Raw genomic sequence first — 18387 nt, 5'->3', positions numbered from 1 at the left:
GAAGTTTTTATGCAGTTAACTTTCTGGTTAACTTTCTGGTCAATGATGACCTTGAGGTACATTTCCAGACTCGTCCAAATTCTGTTCCAGAACCAGATAGTATTAGAAATGTTTCAATTTCAAAAAGTGAAGTCAAGTAAAGCTGGTATTGAGTATACTTTCAATCTCTCTTCATCTGAGCAACCTCAATTAACCTCTTGCCATATACACATTAATTAATATACCCACATTATAACCTATTGCCACATACACATTAATATTAACTCCAGACTTCATTATTATCAGAGAAGTGTGATTGACTTTAAGAACAATGGTGTGTGATGAACTATGTGACAAATGAGGTATCTTGGGAATGTAAACAGAGACATGCTGGTGATGATCAGAGCACTAACCAGTTCATCGACATCCCCTCCATCCTTGCTTGCTGTCTCCTCTTCCATGGATGTTTCCTCTGGTAGCAGAAACTGAAGATGACACAGAAACAACTCAGAACCACAGGAAAACGCAACAGAATATGTTGCTAGTTATTCATTTATGTGGCATGGATGCCAGTGGCATTGATTGTCTTCCAACAACTGCGTCTGAACTGCACGGGTTGCTGAGCCATTTCAGAAGACAGAACCAGGAAATGGCGAAAGTCGGTAAGGATGAAGGATTTTATTTCCTGATTGTCAGCAGTAAACCAGATGAATTTTTATCCCAATCATGATTTATGGTACCGGGGAAGTGTCAAGGGTCCCTGACAACGATGCCGCTCCTCCCACACTGTGGGTCAGCTGGGGCGGCCAAGAGGTCCTGGAAAGTGAATATTGTTATAGAAACATGGGGTGAGGATGGGCAGGACTGGCAGCTGAAAGTTGTGGGGTAGAGGTGCTGTGGACGTGGTAGAGATGAGGGTAAGAGAGGAGGGATGTTGTGCTTCTGATTAGGGAGGCCATCACAATAGTATCGAGAGAGTACATTCCAGAGGGAACATCGAGTGGTACGGCCTTCGTGCACAGGGCTTGGGACGGGATGGAATTTGTTAAATATGCCCGGGAAAGTCTCTCCAATTGATATATAAAGGGCCGTGCTCGAGAGATGGAAATGTGACTGAAGTGTCAACACTTTAGGACCAGTGACCATTATTCTATTAGTTTTAAATTAGTTTTGGAGAAAGATCGGACTGGTCCACAAGTTAAAAGTCTTAAACTGGGGCAACTTAATTTTGGTGGCATTAGACAGGAAGGACAATAAAGTATCATTGAATAGTTGAATTTAATTGAATAATTAAAGCTGATGTGAAAGGCATTTAAAAGTGAGATTGGGAGAGTTGAGAGCTGTATGATCGTGTTAGTGAACAGCAAGTCTGGCAAGATTGAGGAATCTTGGTTGACGAAGTATATTAAGGGTCTGGTCAGGAAAAATGTCACTTTTCAAATGTAAGCAGCTGTGATTGAGGAGTGCGTGGATGTTAGACGACACCCAGGGAGGTAGTTCTGAGGGCACTATGAGATACGCAGAGCAGATAAGGCAAAAGAGGATCCAAAAAGATTCTATGGGAGTAAAAGTGTAGCGGGGGACAGCACGGGTCCCCAGGGTCAGTACGGGTCCCCGGGGTCAGTACGGGTCCCCGGGGTCAGTGCAGCGGGGGACAGTACGGGTCCCCGGGGTCAGTGCAGCGGGGGTCAGTACGGGTCCCCGGGGTCAGTGTAGCGGGGGACAGTACGGGTCCCCGGGGTCAGTGCAGCGGGGGACAGTACGGGTCCCCAGGGTCAGTACGGGTCCCCGGGGTCAGTGCAGCGGGGGACAGTACGGGTCCCCGGGGTCAGTGTAGCGGGGGTCAGTACGGGTCCCCGGGGTCAGTGTAGCGGGGGACAGTACGGGTCCCCGGGGTCAGTGCAGCGGGGGACAGTACGGGTCCCCAGGGTCAGTGCAGCGGGGGACAGTACGGGTCCCCGGGGTCAGTACGGGTCCCCAGGGACAGTGTAGTGGGAGTCAGTAAGGGTCCCCGGGGTCAGTGCAGCGGGGGACAGTACGGGTCCCCAGGGTCAGTACGGGTCCCCGGGGTCAGGGTAGCAAACTTGTGTGGAGCCTGGAAATGGACGAGATCTTGTGACTGGTCTGTATTTAGGGTGGAGAAGGACATGGAAGCTAGTTCAGGAGAGGGAAGCGATATTTTGGAGCATATATTAAATGGGGGAGGTATTAAAGGTCTTGAAATACCTAAAGATGGATAATTCCCTAGGGCCTGACAAGGTCATATCGAGATTGAAAACAGGTCTTCCAGCCCAACTTGAACACGTCGACCAACATGCCCAATCTACACGTCCCACCTGCATGCGTTTGACCCATATCCCTCTAAACCTATCCAATCCACATACCCATAATGTTTCTTAAACTTTGTGATGGTACCCGCCTCAACTACGCCCTCCGACAGCTCATTCCATACGAAGGGTCTCGACCCGAAACGTCACCCATTCCTTCTCTCCTGAGATGCTGCCTGACCCGCTGAGTTACTCCAGCATTTTGTGATACCTTGGTGTAAAGAAGTTGGCCCTCAGGTTCCTATTAAATATTCCCCCCTCACCTTAATGTCGCTATGTTCTTTGGTAGCCGATTCACTCATTCTAGGTAAATGACGGTATCACAAAATGCTGGAGTAACTCAGCGGGTAAATGACTATGCATTTACCCTCTCTATTCCTCCCGTGATCTTGTACGCCTCTATAAGATCACTCCTCATCTTTCTGCTCTCCAAGGAATAAAGACCTAGCCTGCTCAATCTCTCCTTATAGCTCAGGCCCTCGAGTCCTGGCAACATCTTTGTAAATCTTCTCTGCACACTCTCCATCTTAACATCTTTCCTATAACAGGGTGACCAAAACTGAACACAATACTCTAAGTGTGGCCTCACCAACATCTAATACAACTGTAACATGACTTCCCAACTTCTATACTCAATATTTTGACTGATGGCCAATGTGCCGAAAGCCTTCTCGACCACCTTATCTACTTGTGACGCCACTTTCAAGGAAAGTGTACCTGTACTCCTAGATCCCTCTGCTCTACAACACTCCGTAGAGCACTGCCATTCAGTAGTCCTGCCCTGGTTTGACTTCCCAAAATGCAACACCTCGTGCTTCTCTGTAAATTTTATTGACCGTTCCTCAGCCCACTTGCCAAACCAATCAAGATCTTGCTGCAATTTTTGACAAACATCTTCGCCATCTACAACACCACCCACTTTAGTGTCATCTGCAAACCTACTAATCATGCCTTGCACATTCTCATCCAAATCATTGATATAGATGACAAACAGCAATGGGCCCAGTATCGAACTCTGAGGCACACCATTAGTCACAGGCCTCCAGCCCGAAGAACAACCTTCCACCATCACCCTCTGCTTCATAAGGTCATAAGGAATAGGAATAGAATTAGGCCATTCGGTCCATCAAGTCTACTCCGCCATTCAATCACGGCTGATCTATATCTCCCGCCTAACCCCATTCTCCTGCCTTCTCCCCACAACCTCTGAACCTTTCACGAAGCCAATTTTCTATCCATTCAGCAATCTCTCCTTGGATCCCATGCCTCTAACCTTCCAGAGCAGCCTCCCATGCGGAACCTTGTCGACTGCTTTGCTGAAATCCATATACATCTACAACTCTGCCCTCATCGACCATTTACATCACATGTTCAAAAAACTTAAGATTTGTGAGGCACGATCTCAATCACATAAAACCACACTGGCCATCCCCAATCAGCCCTGTCCATCTAAATGCATGTATATCCTATTCCTCAGAATACTCTCTACAGCCCTTCTTGAATAGAGGCACAACATTTTCCACCCTCTAGTCTTCTGTCACCTCACCCGTATTTCATGATTTAATAATCTTAGCCAGGGCTCCTGCAATTTCTTCTCTAGCTTCCCACAGGGTCCTCACATATATCTGGTCAGGCCTGGGAGATTTGTTGTGTCTCCAGGATGCTGTGGAAAGCTAGTGAGCAGAATGCTAGCAGTATACAGAATGCTAGCTGTATCTTCGTTAGCCGCTGGTAAGGACTGGAAGACTGGGGGATAGCTAATATTGTGCCTATACTTAAGAAGAGCAGAAGGAAACAGTCAAGGAACTATAGAGAAGGGTATTGGCTTTGTGAAAGGTTCAGAGGTTATGGGGAGAAGGCAGGAGAAAAGTCACCCCATTCCTTCTCTCCAGAGTTGCTGCCTGTCCCGCTGAGTTACTCCAGCATTTTGCATCTATCTTTGGTTTAAACCACACAGCCTTATATCAGTGGTGGGAAAGTTATTGGAATAGATTGAGGGTCAGGATTTATATTCATTTGGAAAGGCAAGGACAATTAGGGATAGTCAGCATGGCTTTGTGTATGGGAAATCATGTCACAAGAATTTGACTGGTTTATGAAACAAGAGAATGATCAAGAGGATTGACAAAGGCAGGACAGACGACATTGACTTTAGCAATCCTTTGACGAGGTTCCACATTGTCCAGAAAGTTAGTTTAGAAAGGTAGGTCACAAGATACAGGGCATGTACAAATTGGATAGATAATTGGCTCAGTGTTAGGTGGCAGAAAGTAGTAGTGAAGGTTTATTATTCAGATTGGAGACCTAAACCAATTGTATATCTTTGTTGTCTGCATTAATGATTTTGATGAAAATGTAAGTGGTATGATTAAGGAGTTTGCAATAACACCAACATTGGTGACAAGAAGGAATCTATGGTTACGACTGGATCTAGATTAACTGACAAGGGATTTAAATTGGACAAGTAAGAAGAGATGCATTTTGTGAAGTTAAACCCGAGCAGGTCACACAACTAGGGAGTGTTGTAAAACAGTGAGGAGGCATGCTGGTCTTCATAAGCCAAGGCATTAGGGATATGAATTGGGATGCCATGTTAATTATAGTTTTTAGTTTAGTTTAGAGATACAGCATGGAAACAGGTCCTTCGGCCCACTGGTTCCGCGCCGACCAGTGATCCCCGCATATTAACACTATCCTACACCCACTAGGGACAATTGTTACATTTACCAAGCCAATTATCCTACAAATCTGTATCTCTTTGGAGCATGGGAGGAAACCGAAGATCCCCGAGAAAACCCACGCAGGTCACTGTTGTAGAAAACATTAGTTAGGATGCACTTAGTGTCATTGATGTGATTGAAGTATTGTGTGTCCTTCTGGTTCCACACCATAGGAAGGATGTGAATAAGCTAGAGCGGATGCAGAAAAGATTCACAAACACACTGGAGGGCTTGGCTGACAATGTTAGGATAGAGGCATAAACATGGATCAGGTAGATAGCCAGCGACTGGTTCCCATGGTAGAGATATCTAACACTGGAGTGCATAGGCTTTAGGTGTGAGGGAGGAGGTGTAAAGGGGATTTGAGGGTTAAATAAGCTGCCAGAGGAAGTGGTGGAGGAAGGAATGGTAACAACATTTAAGAGCCATTTAGATGATTAAATGCACAAGGCATAGAAAGATATGGAACTAATTCATGCAGGTCGTATTAGTAGAGATGGGCATAATGGGTGTCACAGACGCAGTGGGCCAAGAAAGTTCATCCTCCAAAGGCTGAGGAATTTCAGACTCTTACCAATTTCAACAGATGTACCTGAGAAAACAAATACATATTTTTACCTGCTTGGCTTCTTCACTGGTCACTGTACTATCTGCATCTTCATTCCTTGTGATAAGGGAGACAGAATCTGTAGTTCAAGGATAGATTGTAAAAATTACCATGAGGTAGCACATTCTGGAGTTAATTGTAAGGCAGCCTTGCTTCATAAAACCAGTGACTGAATACTTGTGAGGAACCTGATTTAGTCTTGATCGGTCAAGAATCATTAGAGTCAGGAGTGGCCCAGAGGACAGGAAACTTGCAAATGTTACTCTGCGGTTCAAGGGTGCGTGTTAGAAGAGTGGAAACTATAGGTAGCTTAGCCTGACTTCAGTGGTTAGTGATAGTGTGATACAGTGTGGAAACAGGCTCTTCGGCCCAACTTGCCCACACCGTCCAACATGTCCCAGTGACACTAGTCCCACCTGTCTGTGTTTGGTCCATATCCCTCCAAACCTGTCCTATCACTGTACCTGTTTAACTGTTTCTTAAACATTGGTATAATCCCAGCCTCAACTACATCTTCTGGCAGCTTGTTCCATACATCCACCATCCTCTGTGTGAAAAAGTGATCCCTCAGATTCCTATTAAATCTTTTCCCCTTCACGTTAAACATATGTTCTCTGGTCCTCGATTCCCCTACCCTGGGCAAGAGACTTTGTGCATCTAACCGATCTATTCTTCTCATGATTTTATACACCTCTATAAGATCGCCCCTCATCCTCCTGTGCTCCAAGGAATAGAGACCCAGCCTCCTTAACCTCTCCCTGCAGCTCACACCCTCTAGTCCTGGCAACATCGTCGTTATTCTTCTCTGTATCCTTTCCAGCTTGACTTTTTTCCTATAACATGGTGCCCAGAACTAAACACATTACTCTAAATGCGGTCTCACCAACGTCTTATACAACTGCAACATGACCTCCCAACATCTATACTCAATATTCTGACTGATGAAGGCCAATGTGCCAAAAGTCTTTTTGACCACCTAACCCTAACTGCGACTCGACCTTCAAGGAACCATGCACCTTCACTCCTAGATCCCACTGCTCTACAACACTCCCCAGAGCCCTACCACTCACTGTGTAGGTCCTGCCCTTGTTAGACTTCCCAAAATGTAACACCTCACATTTCTCTGTTTTAAATTCCATCAACCGTTGGTTTGAGTGTCCATTATTAAGGATGAGTACTGAGAAGCACACGATAAAATAGGCTAAAGTCAGCATGGTTTTGTGAAGGAGCGATCTTGCCTGACAAACCTGTTGGAATTCTTTGAGGAAGTAAATACCATGTTAGACAAAAGAGTCAGTGGAAGTTGTTTACCTGGATTTTTGGAAGGCCTTTGACAAGATGCCGAATGTGAGGCTGCTAAACAAGATGAGCCCCTGGTATTAGAGGGAAGCTACTAGCATGGATAAAAGGTTTGCTGGGTGGCAGAAGGCAAAGAGTGGGAATAAAGGGGGCTTTTTCTAGGTGACTGCCCGTGACTAGTGGTGTTCCACAGGGGTCACTACTCTTCACGTTATATATCAATGATTTGGATGATGGAATTGAAGGCTTTGTGGCCAAGTTTGCAGATGATACGAAGATACATGGAGGGTAGTGTAGAGGAAGCAGGGTGTAAGGGTTAACATTGGGTAAGCAGCTATGTGGGTGCTATTGCAGGAGTGTAAAAGATTCCAGCTTGCTGAGGCATCCTGTTTGTCAACATGTAGCGTGGTTTATGGCTGATCCATCCTCTGATATCAGCAACTGGCGTTCAAAGCTTTGATGTGTAAGAACATCTTGCCATATGGACTGCCCTTTGTTCCCAAGAATGAAGAGGTCACGTAGGTCACGATGGACACGGAGGTCACGAAGGACATAAAGATTTTTAGGGCATTGTAAACTTGCCGTATAATGGAAAGGTACTGGCACATGTATTACAGGTATAAAATGTGTGTGAATGTAAGTTTCCGGAGAGAGAGGCTACACTAGCTCCGGTGCCTAGGCTCTCTCCCACCTGGGTGAGTAGAATAAAGAGGTTAAACGAACTTGGTTGTCTGACTGTTTCTGTTAATAGGTCACGAACTACAACAAGGGAGTCTGCAGAAGGACCTGGACAGGTTGGGAGTGGGCAGATGAAATGCAGCGTTGCGAAGTGTGCGGTCACGCACTTTGGAAGAGGCATAGACTATTTTCTAAATGGGGAGATTTTGAAATCAGAGATGCAAAAGGACTTGGGAGTGCTGGTACAGGATTCTCAAAAGATTAATTTGCAAGCAGAATTGGTAGTAAGGAAGGTAAATGCAATATTAGCATTCATTTCAAGGGGACTGGAATATAAAAAGAGGGATGTAATGCTGAGGGTTTATAAAGCATCAGTCAGACTACATTTGGAATATTGAGAGCAGTTTTGTGACCCATATTTGAGGGGGATGTGCTGGCGTTGGAGGGTCCAGAGGAGGTTTACGAGAATGATCCCAGGGGTGATTGTATTAACGTATGATGACGACGTGTGTTTGTCGGCACTGGGCCTGTACTCTCCAGAGTTTAGAAGGATGAGGAGGGATCTCATTGAAACATCGAAATGTGAAAGGCCTGAATAGAGTGGATGTGGAGAGGATGTTTCCACTAGGACCAGAGGGGGCAACCTCAGAATAAAAGGATGTACCTTTAGAAAGGAGATGAGGAGGAATTTCTTTAGCCAGAAGGTGGTGAAACTGTGAAATCCATTGCCAGACTGATGTAGAGGCCAAGCCTTTGGGAATTTTTAAAGCAGAGATTGACAGGTTCTTGATTAGAACGGGTGTTAAAAGTTATGGGGAGAAGGCAGTTGAATGGGATTGAGAGAGAAAGATAGATCAGTCATGATTGAATGGCAGAGTAAACTCAGAGTCACAGAGTCATACAGTGTGGAAACAAGGCCTTTGGCCCACCTTGCCAACGCGGACCAATCTGCCCAGTGGGTCGCACAGGCAGACTCCCTCCCTGCAGGCCGCGGTGAGGCTGAGGTCGGAGTCTCGCGGTTTAGAGCCCGCGGCCACAGAGCTTGGGACAACAGAGCCCGTGGCTATCGGCCCCAGGGTCGACGGAGCCCACGGCTGGGGCCTGGGTCGGCACCAGTGTCAGTTGATGATGGCGCCGACCGATGGACGAGGACGGACACATGGGAGTGAGGACGCCGCTGCCGGGGGAAGGACCCGGTGTGGATGGACCACCGTGAGGGGGGTGGGGGGGGGGGGGGAAGGGAGAACAAGGGGGAACTGGCACAGATACTTTGTAAACTCCCTTAATGTGGCAACTATTTGCATAATACTTGTGTCAAAAGCCTTTTGATCATTGTCTTCCTGTGACGCAACTTAAGGATTTATATCGGCACCCCTAGATCCCTCTGCTCTACAACACGCCCCAGATCCCTGGCACGCACTGTGACTCAATGGCCTAACTCTGCTCCTGTGACTTATGAACTACTCGCTCCTCATATAAAGTCATGCTGACTGTCCCTAATTATCTTCCAAATGGAAGTAAATCCTATCCCAAGAATCCTCTCCAATAGCTTCCCTGCCATTGGTATGAGCTTGCTGGTCTATAATTTTGTGAACTATCTCTACTTCTCTTCTTAAACAAAACAACATTGGCTACTCTCCAGTCCTGAGGCCTGAGTATTTCTGCTTCTACTTTTTACTTACTCTCCCAGGTGCTAAATATTGGAAACAGCAAGATATTGTTTTCATTTTATGTTACATACTTTTGTTCCCTAGCCAATAGCTCCATCTGGTTCCCTTGCAAATGTCTGAGGCAAATTGAATGATTCCTAATCTTGGTGATATCTCTGAACCATGCAGAACATTAACCCAAACTTTCCACAGTCCAAGATGACGTCGAACCCAAGCGACTATTTGCGTGCTGGCCACAGAAGCTCCACACTTAAATCTCTATACATGTAAATGGCTCGATTGTAATCATGTGTTGTCTTTCTGCTAACTGGATAGCACGTGACAATAAACTAAACTCAACTTCCAATCCTCAACTGTTTCCATCATGTACCAAATACTATACTAAAGCAGGTGATTTTTTTAACTTTGATATCATAGTTGGCACAGACATTGTGGGCTGAGGGGACTTCCTGCTCTGAACTCTTCTATGCACCACCTCTTTCCATCATTATGTAATTGTCCTGAACTCAGCTGTTTGGAGACTGAAATAATCATTCCGTTCTCTCAAGGCTCACTCTTTTTTCCCCAATTGCCTCGTCTTAAGATTGTAATTTGCTACTTAAACCGCTCTGCTCTCAATATGTTTTAAAAACCAGCCACTTGTTAATAAAATGATCCCACCTTGCACAATCAACTCCCAGAACTCATCCAGTCCTTTTGTGTCCACGCTCTCTTTCAATGTTTTCAGTATAGTATTGAAATGTTGGGATTCTCCTGCCTTGAAATGTAGCAAGTAAAAAAGTAAAAGGTTACAAACAGTAGAAACATAGAAAATAGGTGCAGGAGGAGGCCGCTCGGCCCTTTGAGTCAGCACCGCCATTCATTGTGATCATGGCTGATCATCCACAATCAGTAACCCATGCCTGACTTCTCCCCATATCCCTTGATTCCGCAAGTGATCACAATATGATTGATGCCAGACCTTTGCAAACAGAGTTTGGAACAGGAGGAAACTAAGATCAGGAAAATGGAAGTTATTTTTTATGTTACTGCTTTATGACCCAAGATGGCACAGGAGCATGGAGACCTGTTGTGTTCTGGTCACAGAGGAAGATCTACTCTCAGCCAATACTATTGCCCAAGCCTTTTAAATCTCTTTTCTACTTTTATGCTACGATGCTGCAATTTGTATCTTTCGCTTCACGCTTTATATTGTACTTGAGTTTGGCTTGATTGTATTTGGTATATACAATCTCTTCCAAATTAGACTAAATCCTATATCAAAGAATTCTCTCCAATAGTTTCCCTACCACTAACGTGAGGCTCACCAGCCTATAGTTCCCTGGATTCTCTAGCCTTAGTCTTAGAGCCTCTTCTCTTCCATACTGCGCCACGTTTGGACACAGAGTGCCGGAGTAACTCAGTGGGCCAGGCAGCATCTGTGGAGAACATGGATAGGTGACGTTTCAGAGTGCTGGAGTAACTCAGCGGGTCAGGCAGCATCTGTGGATAACATGGATAGGTGACGTTTCACAGAGTGCTGGAGTAACTCAGCGGGTCAGGCAGCATCTGTGGATAACATGGATAGGTGACGTTTCACAGAGTGCTGCAGTAACTCAGCGGGTCAGGCAGCATCTGTGGATAACATGGATAGGTGACGTTTCACAGAGTGCTGCAGTAACTCAGCGGGTCAGGCAGCATCTCTGGAGAACATGGCTAGGTGACGTTTCACAGAGTGCTGGAGTAACTCAGCGGGTCAGGCAGCATCTGTGGATAACATGGATAGGTGACGTTTCAGAGTGCCGGAGTAATTCAGCAGTTCAGGCAGCATCTCTGGAGAACATGGATAGGTGACGTTTCTCAGAGTGCTGGAGTACCAGGCAGCATCTGTGGGGAACATGGATAGGTGACGTTTCTCAGAGTGCTGGAGTAACTCAGTGGGTCAGGCAGCATCTGTGGGGAACATGGATAGGTGACGTTTTGGTTGGAGACCCTGCCAATTTTTTCATACATTGAGTTTGAAACCCTCCTCTAAATCTAACCCCAGAACCAGCTACAGTCATATTGCATCTCTCTCCCCAAGTAATGTAGCTTATTTTAAATAGTGGAGACTTGCTTTATGATTCTGTCCTTGTGTGAGTGCCCACCACTTCATAATGTTGTTATCACTGACTGGACTTCAGAATCATACAATTACACAGGCTGACCTGGCTTGGATAGAGTGGATGTGGAGAGGATGTTTCCACTAGTGGGAGAGTCTAGCCTCAGAATTAAAGGATGTTCCTTTAGGAAGGAGATGAGGAGAAATTTCTATCGTTAGAGGGTGGTGAATCTGTGGAATTCTCTGCCACAGAAGGCTGTGGTGGTCTTCAATGGATATTTTTAAGGCAGAGATAGATAGATTCTTGATTAGTACGGGTGTCAGGGGTTACAGGGAGAAGGCAGGAGAATGGGGTTAGGAGGGAGAGATAGATCAGCCATGGTTGAATGGCGGAGTAGATTTGATGTTCTGAATGGCCTAATTCTGCTCCTATCACTTCTGACTGAAGTTTGTAGTCAGCACCAGGTTTAATTATGTTCCTTGCGTGCCATGGTAAGGCACTATCAGCTCCATTTGAGAATCATTCTGAAAGTCTTGCCCAATAAGGGAAGTGGTGAAAAACCCATTAAGAACTGCCCTTTGAAGACCATCAGCATGTTATGGTCAAGTCTGCACACTAACATCCTGGCCTGCAGCTACAGATGAAACAGAACCACAAAGGGTTGTAAATTTCTCTGTGATTCGTTTCAGATGTAAACCTTTATATAAAACATTCCCAACTCCATCCTGCAGGAATTTATTATGATCTATAGCAGTAAATGACATTCTCTGCTCACCTTGACAGATTCCTTCCTGCAAACCTTGATGCAATCCAAGCTCTTTATGTAATACTGCTGACTCTTGACTTCCAGAAATTGGTAGACACGGTCCATCAGCTGCTTGGTCACTGTGAGGAGACAGAACTCTCAGAATTTCCATTCTCTACAATTATATTTCTTTCACAATCAGTCTGATGAAGAATCATGACCCAAATCATCGTCTATGTTCTCCAGAGATGCTGCCAGGCCAGTTGAGTTCCTCCAGCACGGTGTACCTTTTTTTGTAAACCAGCATCTGCAGTTTCTTGTGTCCAAACGATCAAATTTTTGGAGTAGGTGATGTGAATAATTGACGCGGGCAGGGTGGAAGTTCTATATCTCACTACATTGTCATTGCAATAGCCGGTCCCAGCATCCTCTCTATTATCAACAGTTCTCTGGCCACTGGCACTGTTCCAACCAGTTTCAAGCACGCGGTGGTCCAGCCCCTACTGAAAAAACCTAACCTAGACCCCACCTTGTCTAGCAACTACAGACCCATTTCCAAACTGCCATTCCTGTCAAAAGTCCTTGAAAAGGCAATCCTAAACCAATTAGTGCCCTACCTGCACCAAAACACCATCCTGGAAAGTTTCCAGTCAGGTTTCAGAGCCCACCACAGCACAGAGTCTGCCTTGTTGAAGGTACACAACGACCTGCTTCTCGCCATCGACACCGGCGACTGTGCAATCCTGCTCCTTCTCGACCTCAGCGCAGCGTTCGATACAGTGGACCACACCATCCTTATTGACCGTCTCTGGTACGCGGTTGGCATTGATGGTACTGCCCTGAGCTGGTTCGCTTCGTACCTCAAAGATAGGAGTTTCGCCATCAACATAGGCAGTTATTCCTCTGCTCCAGCTAGCCTCTCCTGCGGAGTTCCACAAGGCTCCATCCTAGGCCCCATTCTCTTCTCTCTATACATGCTCCCCCTTGGCCAAATCATTCAAAGGCACGGCATTTCTTTCCACTGCTATGCCGATGACACTCAGCTTTACCTCCCCCTGAAACCCAACAACCAGTCAAATTTAAACAGCCTCTCACACTGCCTTGAGGACATAAAATGTTGGATGGCACAGAACTTCCTCCAATTAAATGAGAGCAAGTCTGAGGTCATCCTATTCGCCCCCCCCTACTCCATCAAATTGATAACAGGCAGTCTTGGAAGCCTATCCTGCCTAGTCAAACCGCATGTCAAAAACCTCGGCATGATATTTGACTCTGCATTAAAATTTGATAAGCAAGTCAACGCTGTGGTAAAAGCCAGCTTCTTCCAACTTCGAACCATAGCTAAAATCAAACCTTTCCTCCAATTCGACGACACAGAAAAAATCATTCACGCTTTCATTTCCTCCCGCCTAGACTACTGCAACTCCCTATACACTGGGATCAGCCAATCTTCCCTGTCCCGCCTGCAACTGGTCCAAAACGCCGCAGCGAGACTCCTGACGGGTACCCGTAAAAGGTACCACATCACCCCGATTCTGGCCTCTCTCCACTGGCTCCCTGTACGGTACAGAATCAACTTCAAGCTCCTCCTATTCACGTATAAAGCCCTAAATGGACACTCCCCCCCCACATCAAAAATCTTCTAACCCCCCTCTCTAACTTCAGGTCCCTCAGATCGGCCGACTTGGGGCTATTCACTATCCCGCGGTCTAGGCTTAAGCTCAGGGGTGACCGCGCTTTTGCGGTTGCAGCTCCTAGACTGTGGAACAGCATCCCTCTCCCCATCAGAACTGCCCCCTCCATCGACTCCTTTAAGTCCAGGCTCAAAACCTATTTCTACTCCCTAGCGTTTGAGGCTCATTGAGGAGGCGCTGTGAACTGTTTGCGTGCTACTGTATGTTTTCATTTTTTTTTCTTTCTATTGGAACCTAATCAAATGTACAGCACTTTGGTCAACGTGAGTTGTTTTTAAATGTGCTATACAAATAAAATTGACTTGACTTGACTTGACTTGACATCATCGTCTATATCTCATTTCCCTTTCCCGTGACTTTCAGTCTGAAGAAGAGGCATCGGATATTGGGGGATATGGAAGTTGTTGGTGCATCCAGCATACATTGTCCATTCTTAACTGGATCTGATGGTGCGCCATGATCTTGAACTACTGTGATCGTTTTGGTGAAGGTGGTGCCACACGGTTATGTTGGTGGTAAATTCGATGCCTCGTTTACCAGCATTCAGTCTGTGCTGCCCTGCATCATTCATCAGTGGCCCACACAAAAATTTTGACCAAATAAATGCTCTCTGGTCTCCCCACCAACCAATCCCCCTTCTTCGTCTCACCCAACGCATTCCTCACAGATCAATTTCTACAGAGAAATATACTCATCAATGCACTGGTCCAGTTCTTCCCAATCTTCCTCAACCCCAAATAAACTCTCGCTCCCTTAACTCTACTGAAATAAACTGGTCCAGTCCCACCTCTATCAGACTCACACTAGGGACTACATACCTTCTCTGAAACCCCAAATAAGCTCTCGCTCCCTCAACTCTACTGAAATAAACTGGTCCAGTCCCACCACTATCGGACTCACACTCGGGACTACATACCTTCTCTGAAATTGACGCTCTTTTGATGGACCAAAGCCTGGAAGTCTGATACTGGATTGAGGCTGCCAACCTATAACCCAAAAACAGATCAATCTATTTTAACCATATAAACAAACTGTATTTTACAATAAATTTAGTTAACCCGCTGTATAACTATTTGGAAAATTCCAATGGTTCAGCATCTGGATACAGGGCTCCAGTTCCCGTGCTCCAGTCCACCCACCGGCCCTTTACAGCTGCAGGATCCATTGGAACATATTATACCATGTAACACCAACAAAACAGTGAGTTGAAAGTGTTTTGGGTGTTAGAACTCATGGGGCTAACGGAATCAAGGGATATGGGGAGAAGGCAGGCACAGGTTACTGATTGTGGATGATCAGCCATGATCACAATGAATGGTGGTGCTGGCCCGAAGGGCCAAATGGCCTCCTCCTGCACCTATTTTCTAATAGGAATTACAGCCACCAGTCTAGATACTGAAGATGGTTGTGAAATATTGCAATAGAATCTTGATTGATTGGCCAGGTGGGTGAGGAATGGATGATGGAATTTATTAGAGCAATATGAGGTGTTGCATTTTGGGAAGTTTAACAAGGGTATGACCGACACAGTGAATGGTAGGGCTACTCAGTGTTGTAGAGTAGAGAGATCTGGGAGTGCAGGTGCATGGTTCCTTGAAGGTCGAGTCGCAGGTAGATAAAGAGGTCAAAAATGCTTTTGGTACATTGGCCTTCATCAGTCAGAGTATTGAGTAGAGTATAGAAGTTGGAGGTCATGTTACAGTTGCATAAGACGTGGGTCTTATGTTTTCCTCAGATCCCTTCTAACTTCTTATTCTTCAGTTTTAGACAGTTGTATTATGGGGAAAGTTTCTCACTGTCCACCCGATTCATGCCCCTCCAATCCAAGTAAAACAAACCCAGCTAGCCAAACTCTTTTAAGGAAATTATGTTTAGGTCTCAAATGGAATATGTTTCTGAAAGGACCAAAAAAACACCCATAAGTGTGATTATTTGTGGTTGTAAGAGAAATTAAAGATAGTATTAATCCAAAGAAGTGGTTTATAAAGTTGGCAAAAAATGGTTATGGGCCAGAGGATCAGATGCATGAGAATTTATTGATATGCAAAAACGAAATGACAAGGAAGAGCAAATGTCCGCACCTTACCGAGAGAAACAAGAATTTATAATACAAAATAGGAAATCGCAGAGGAAATAAGTAGAACTGGATTCACAAAAGTTATTCAAAACCGGCCAGATATATCAGAAAATCAGGTGTTCAGCAAAAATGATGAAACATAGAAAAATAGGTGCAGGAGTAGGCCATTTGGCCCTTCGAGCCAGCACCGCCATTCAATGTGATCATGGCTGATCATCTAAAATCAGTGCCCCTTTCCTGCTTTTGCCCCATATCCCTTGATTCCTTTAGCCCTAAGAGCTAAATCTAACTATCTCTTGAAAACATCCAGTGAATTGGCTTCTGTGGCAGAGAATTCCATTGATTCACAACTCTCTGGGTGAAAACATTTTTCCTCATCTCAGTCCTAAATGGCCTACCCCCTATTCTTAAACTGTGACCCCTGGTTCTGGACTCCCCCAACATCGAGAACATTTCTGAAACTCTGGTTACAAGTACATTTTGCACCTGTAATCAGCCAGTAATTACAAGATTTGCAGTCTGAAAGATTGATGGTACTCACAGCTGTCATAGTGCCTTCTGCTAACGTGACAATATTAAAATCCTCATCAGACCGTGCTCTCTTTGCATCTTGTTCTTCTGGATCACTGAAGGAAAATCAAATACACCTGTTAGTCTGATTGCACATCTTGAAATCCAATATTGAAATTCCACTTGCTAATCCACATTGGAATTCATCTGCTTTATCATGAGCCTTGTAATTGATGCAGTGCAGCATAGGTTCACAAGATTGATCCCTGGGATGGCAGGACTGTCATATGAGGAAAGATTGAAAAGGCTTGTATTCACTGGAGTTTAAAAGGATGAGAGGGAATCTTATAGACATATAAAATTTATAAAAAGACTGGACAAGCTAGATGCAGGAAAAATATTCCCAATGTTGGGGGAGTCCAGAACCAGCGGCCACAGTCTTAGAATAAAGGGGAGGCCATTTAAAACTGAGATGAGAAGGAACTTTTCACCAAGAGTTGTGAATTTGTGGAATTCTCTGCCACAGAGGGCAGTGGAGGTCAAATCACTGGATGAATTTAAGAGAGAGTTAGATAGAGCCCTGGGGGCTAGTGGAATCAAGGGATATGGGGAGAAGTTGGGCACAGGTTACTGATTGTGGATGATCAGCCATGATCACAATGAATGGCGGTGCTGGCTCGAAGGGCTGAATGGCCTCCTCTTGCACCTATTTTCTATGTTTCTATATTCAGTTGCACCACCTGCAGTTACATGGGAAAGTGCTGTGAAAATAGAAGTGGTTGGTGGGGATCAGAGGGTCTTACAAAACCTAGACACACCCTTCGCCTAATTCACCATGAATGAATAAGTTTATTGGCCAAGTATGTACACATACGAGGAATGTGCATTGGTGCTCTGCTCGCACGGTTTGGGGATGTACGTGGGGGCGGGGTGAAGGTAGGGGGAGGGGTTTATTGACCAAGTAAGTACACATACAAGCAATGTGCCTTGGTGCTCCACTCGCAAGCCACCCAAGATGCTCACCTAATCTCGTCCTTTTGCCCATGTTTGACCCGCATCCCTCTAAACCATTCCTATCCACCCTATGGAGATGAACATGGTGGAAAAGGAATGTCTATTTGGACAGCAGAAGGTGGAGGAAAAGATGTGTCTGGGAATGTAAATTTGTCGAAGGTGGAGAAAATCACCTTCACATGTTTCCAACCTCTCCTCTTTCCCCTCTGCATCCCCAACAAATTTATTTTACTCAACTTCCATTATAAAATCACTGTTCACCTCCAGTTCTGCCACCAATATAGGATGCAAATTCCAGGTCATTACAGGGCGGCACTGTGGCGTAGCGATAGAGCTGCTGCCTCACAGCGCCAGAGACCCAGGTTCGATCTTGACCTTGAGTGATGTCTGTGTGGAGTTTGCACGTTCTCAGTGACCGTATGAGCTTTCTTCGAGTGCTACCGTTTCCTCCCATATTCCAAAGACATCCGGTTTGGTTGGATAAATTGTCCCTAGCGTGTAGGACGGAACCAGTGTGCGGGTGATCAATGGTCAGTGCAGACTTGGTGGGCCAAAGAACCTGTTTTCATGCTGTATCTCAAAACTAATGTATGGACAGCATGGTTGCACAGTGGTAGAGTTGCTGCCTCACAGCGCCAGACAGGGGTTTGATCCCGACTACGGGTGCTGTCTGTACGGAGTTTGTGCGTTCTCCCCGTGACCCGCGTGGGTTTTCTCCAGTTTCCCCCCACACTCCAAAGATGTACAGGTTTGTAGGTTAAATGGCTTTGGTAAAATTGTAAATTGTCTCTAGCGTGTGTAGGATAGCGTTAGGGTGCGGGGATCGCTGGGCCGGAGGGCCTGTTTCCACGCTGTATCGCTAAACTCTAAATTAAATTATCACTCGCTGCACAAAAAATTATTGCTCTCAACCGCCTGCAATTCCTGCCGCTTACCTTTAAAACCTGCCCCCTCTCCAGTTCCCATTTTGTCAGGTCTTTTCTTTA

General features: G+C 45.5%; 1 protein-coding gene across 1 annotated transcript in view; it reads right to left on the bottom strand.

The window, feature by feature from the left end:
• The window catches only part of LOC144595699 (X-ray repair cross-complementing protein 5-like), a 96304-nt gene that overhangs the window by 3717 nt on the left and 74200 nt on the right, over positions 1–18387 (bottom strand). The window contains exons 15-20 of the mRNA XM_078403238.1: positions 16419–16503; positions 14717–14786; positions 12137–12246; positions 9941–10037; positions 5645–5712; positions 393–464 (exon numbers count right to left, since the gene is read on the bottom strand). Of these exons, the coding sequence (XP_078259364.1) occupies positions 393–464; positions 5645–5712; positions 9941–10037; positions 12137–12246; positions 14717–14786; positions 16419–16503 (502 nt within the window). The remainder of the gene's footprint in view (positions 1–392; positions 465–5644; positions 5713–9940; positions 10038–12136; positions 12247–14716; positions 14787–16418; positions 16504–18387) is intronic.

This window comes from Rhinoraja longicauda, chromosome 8, assembly GCF_053455715.1.
Source record: "Rhinoraja longicauda isolate Sanriku21f chromosome 8, sRhiLon1.1, whole genome shotgun sequence".
NCBI classification, from domain to species: domain Eukaryota; kingdom Metazoa; phylum Chordata; class Chondrichthyes; order Rajiformes; family Arhynchobatidae; genus Rhinoraja; species Rhinoraja longicauda.
The sequence above is the reverse complement of the archived record's forward strand: the minus strand, read 5'-3'. Positions and strand labels throughout refer to the sequence as shown.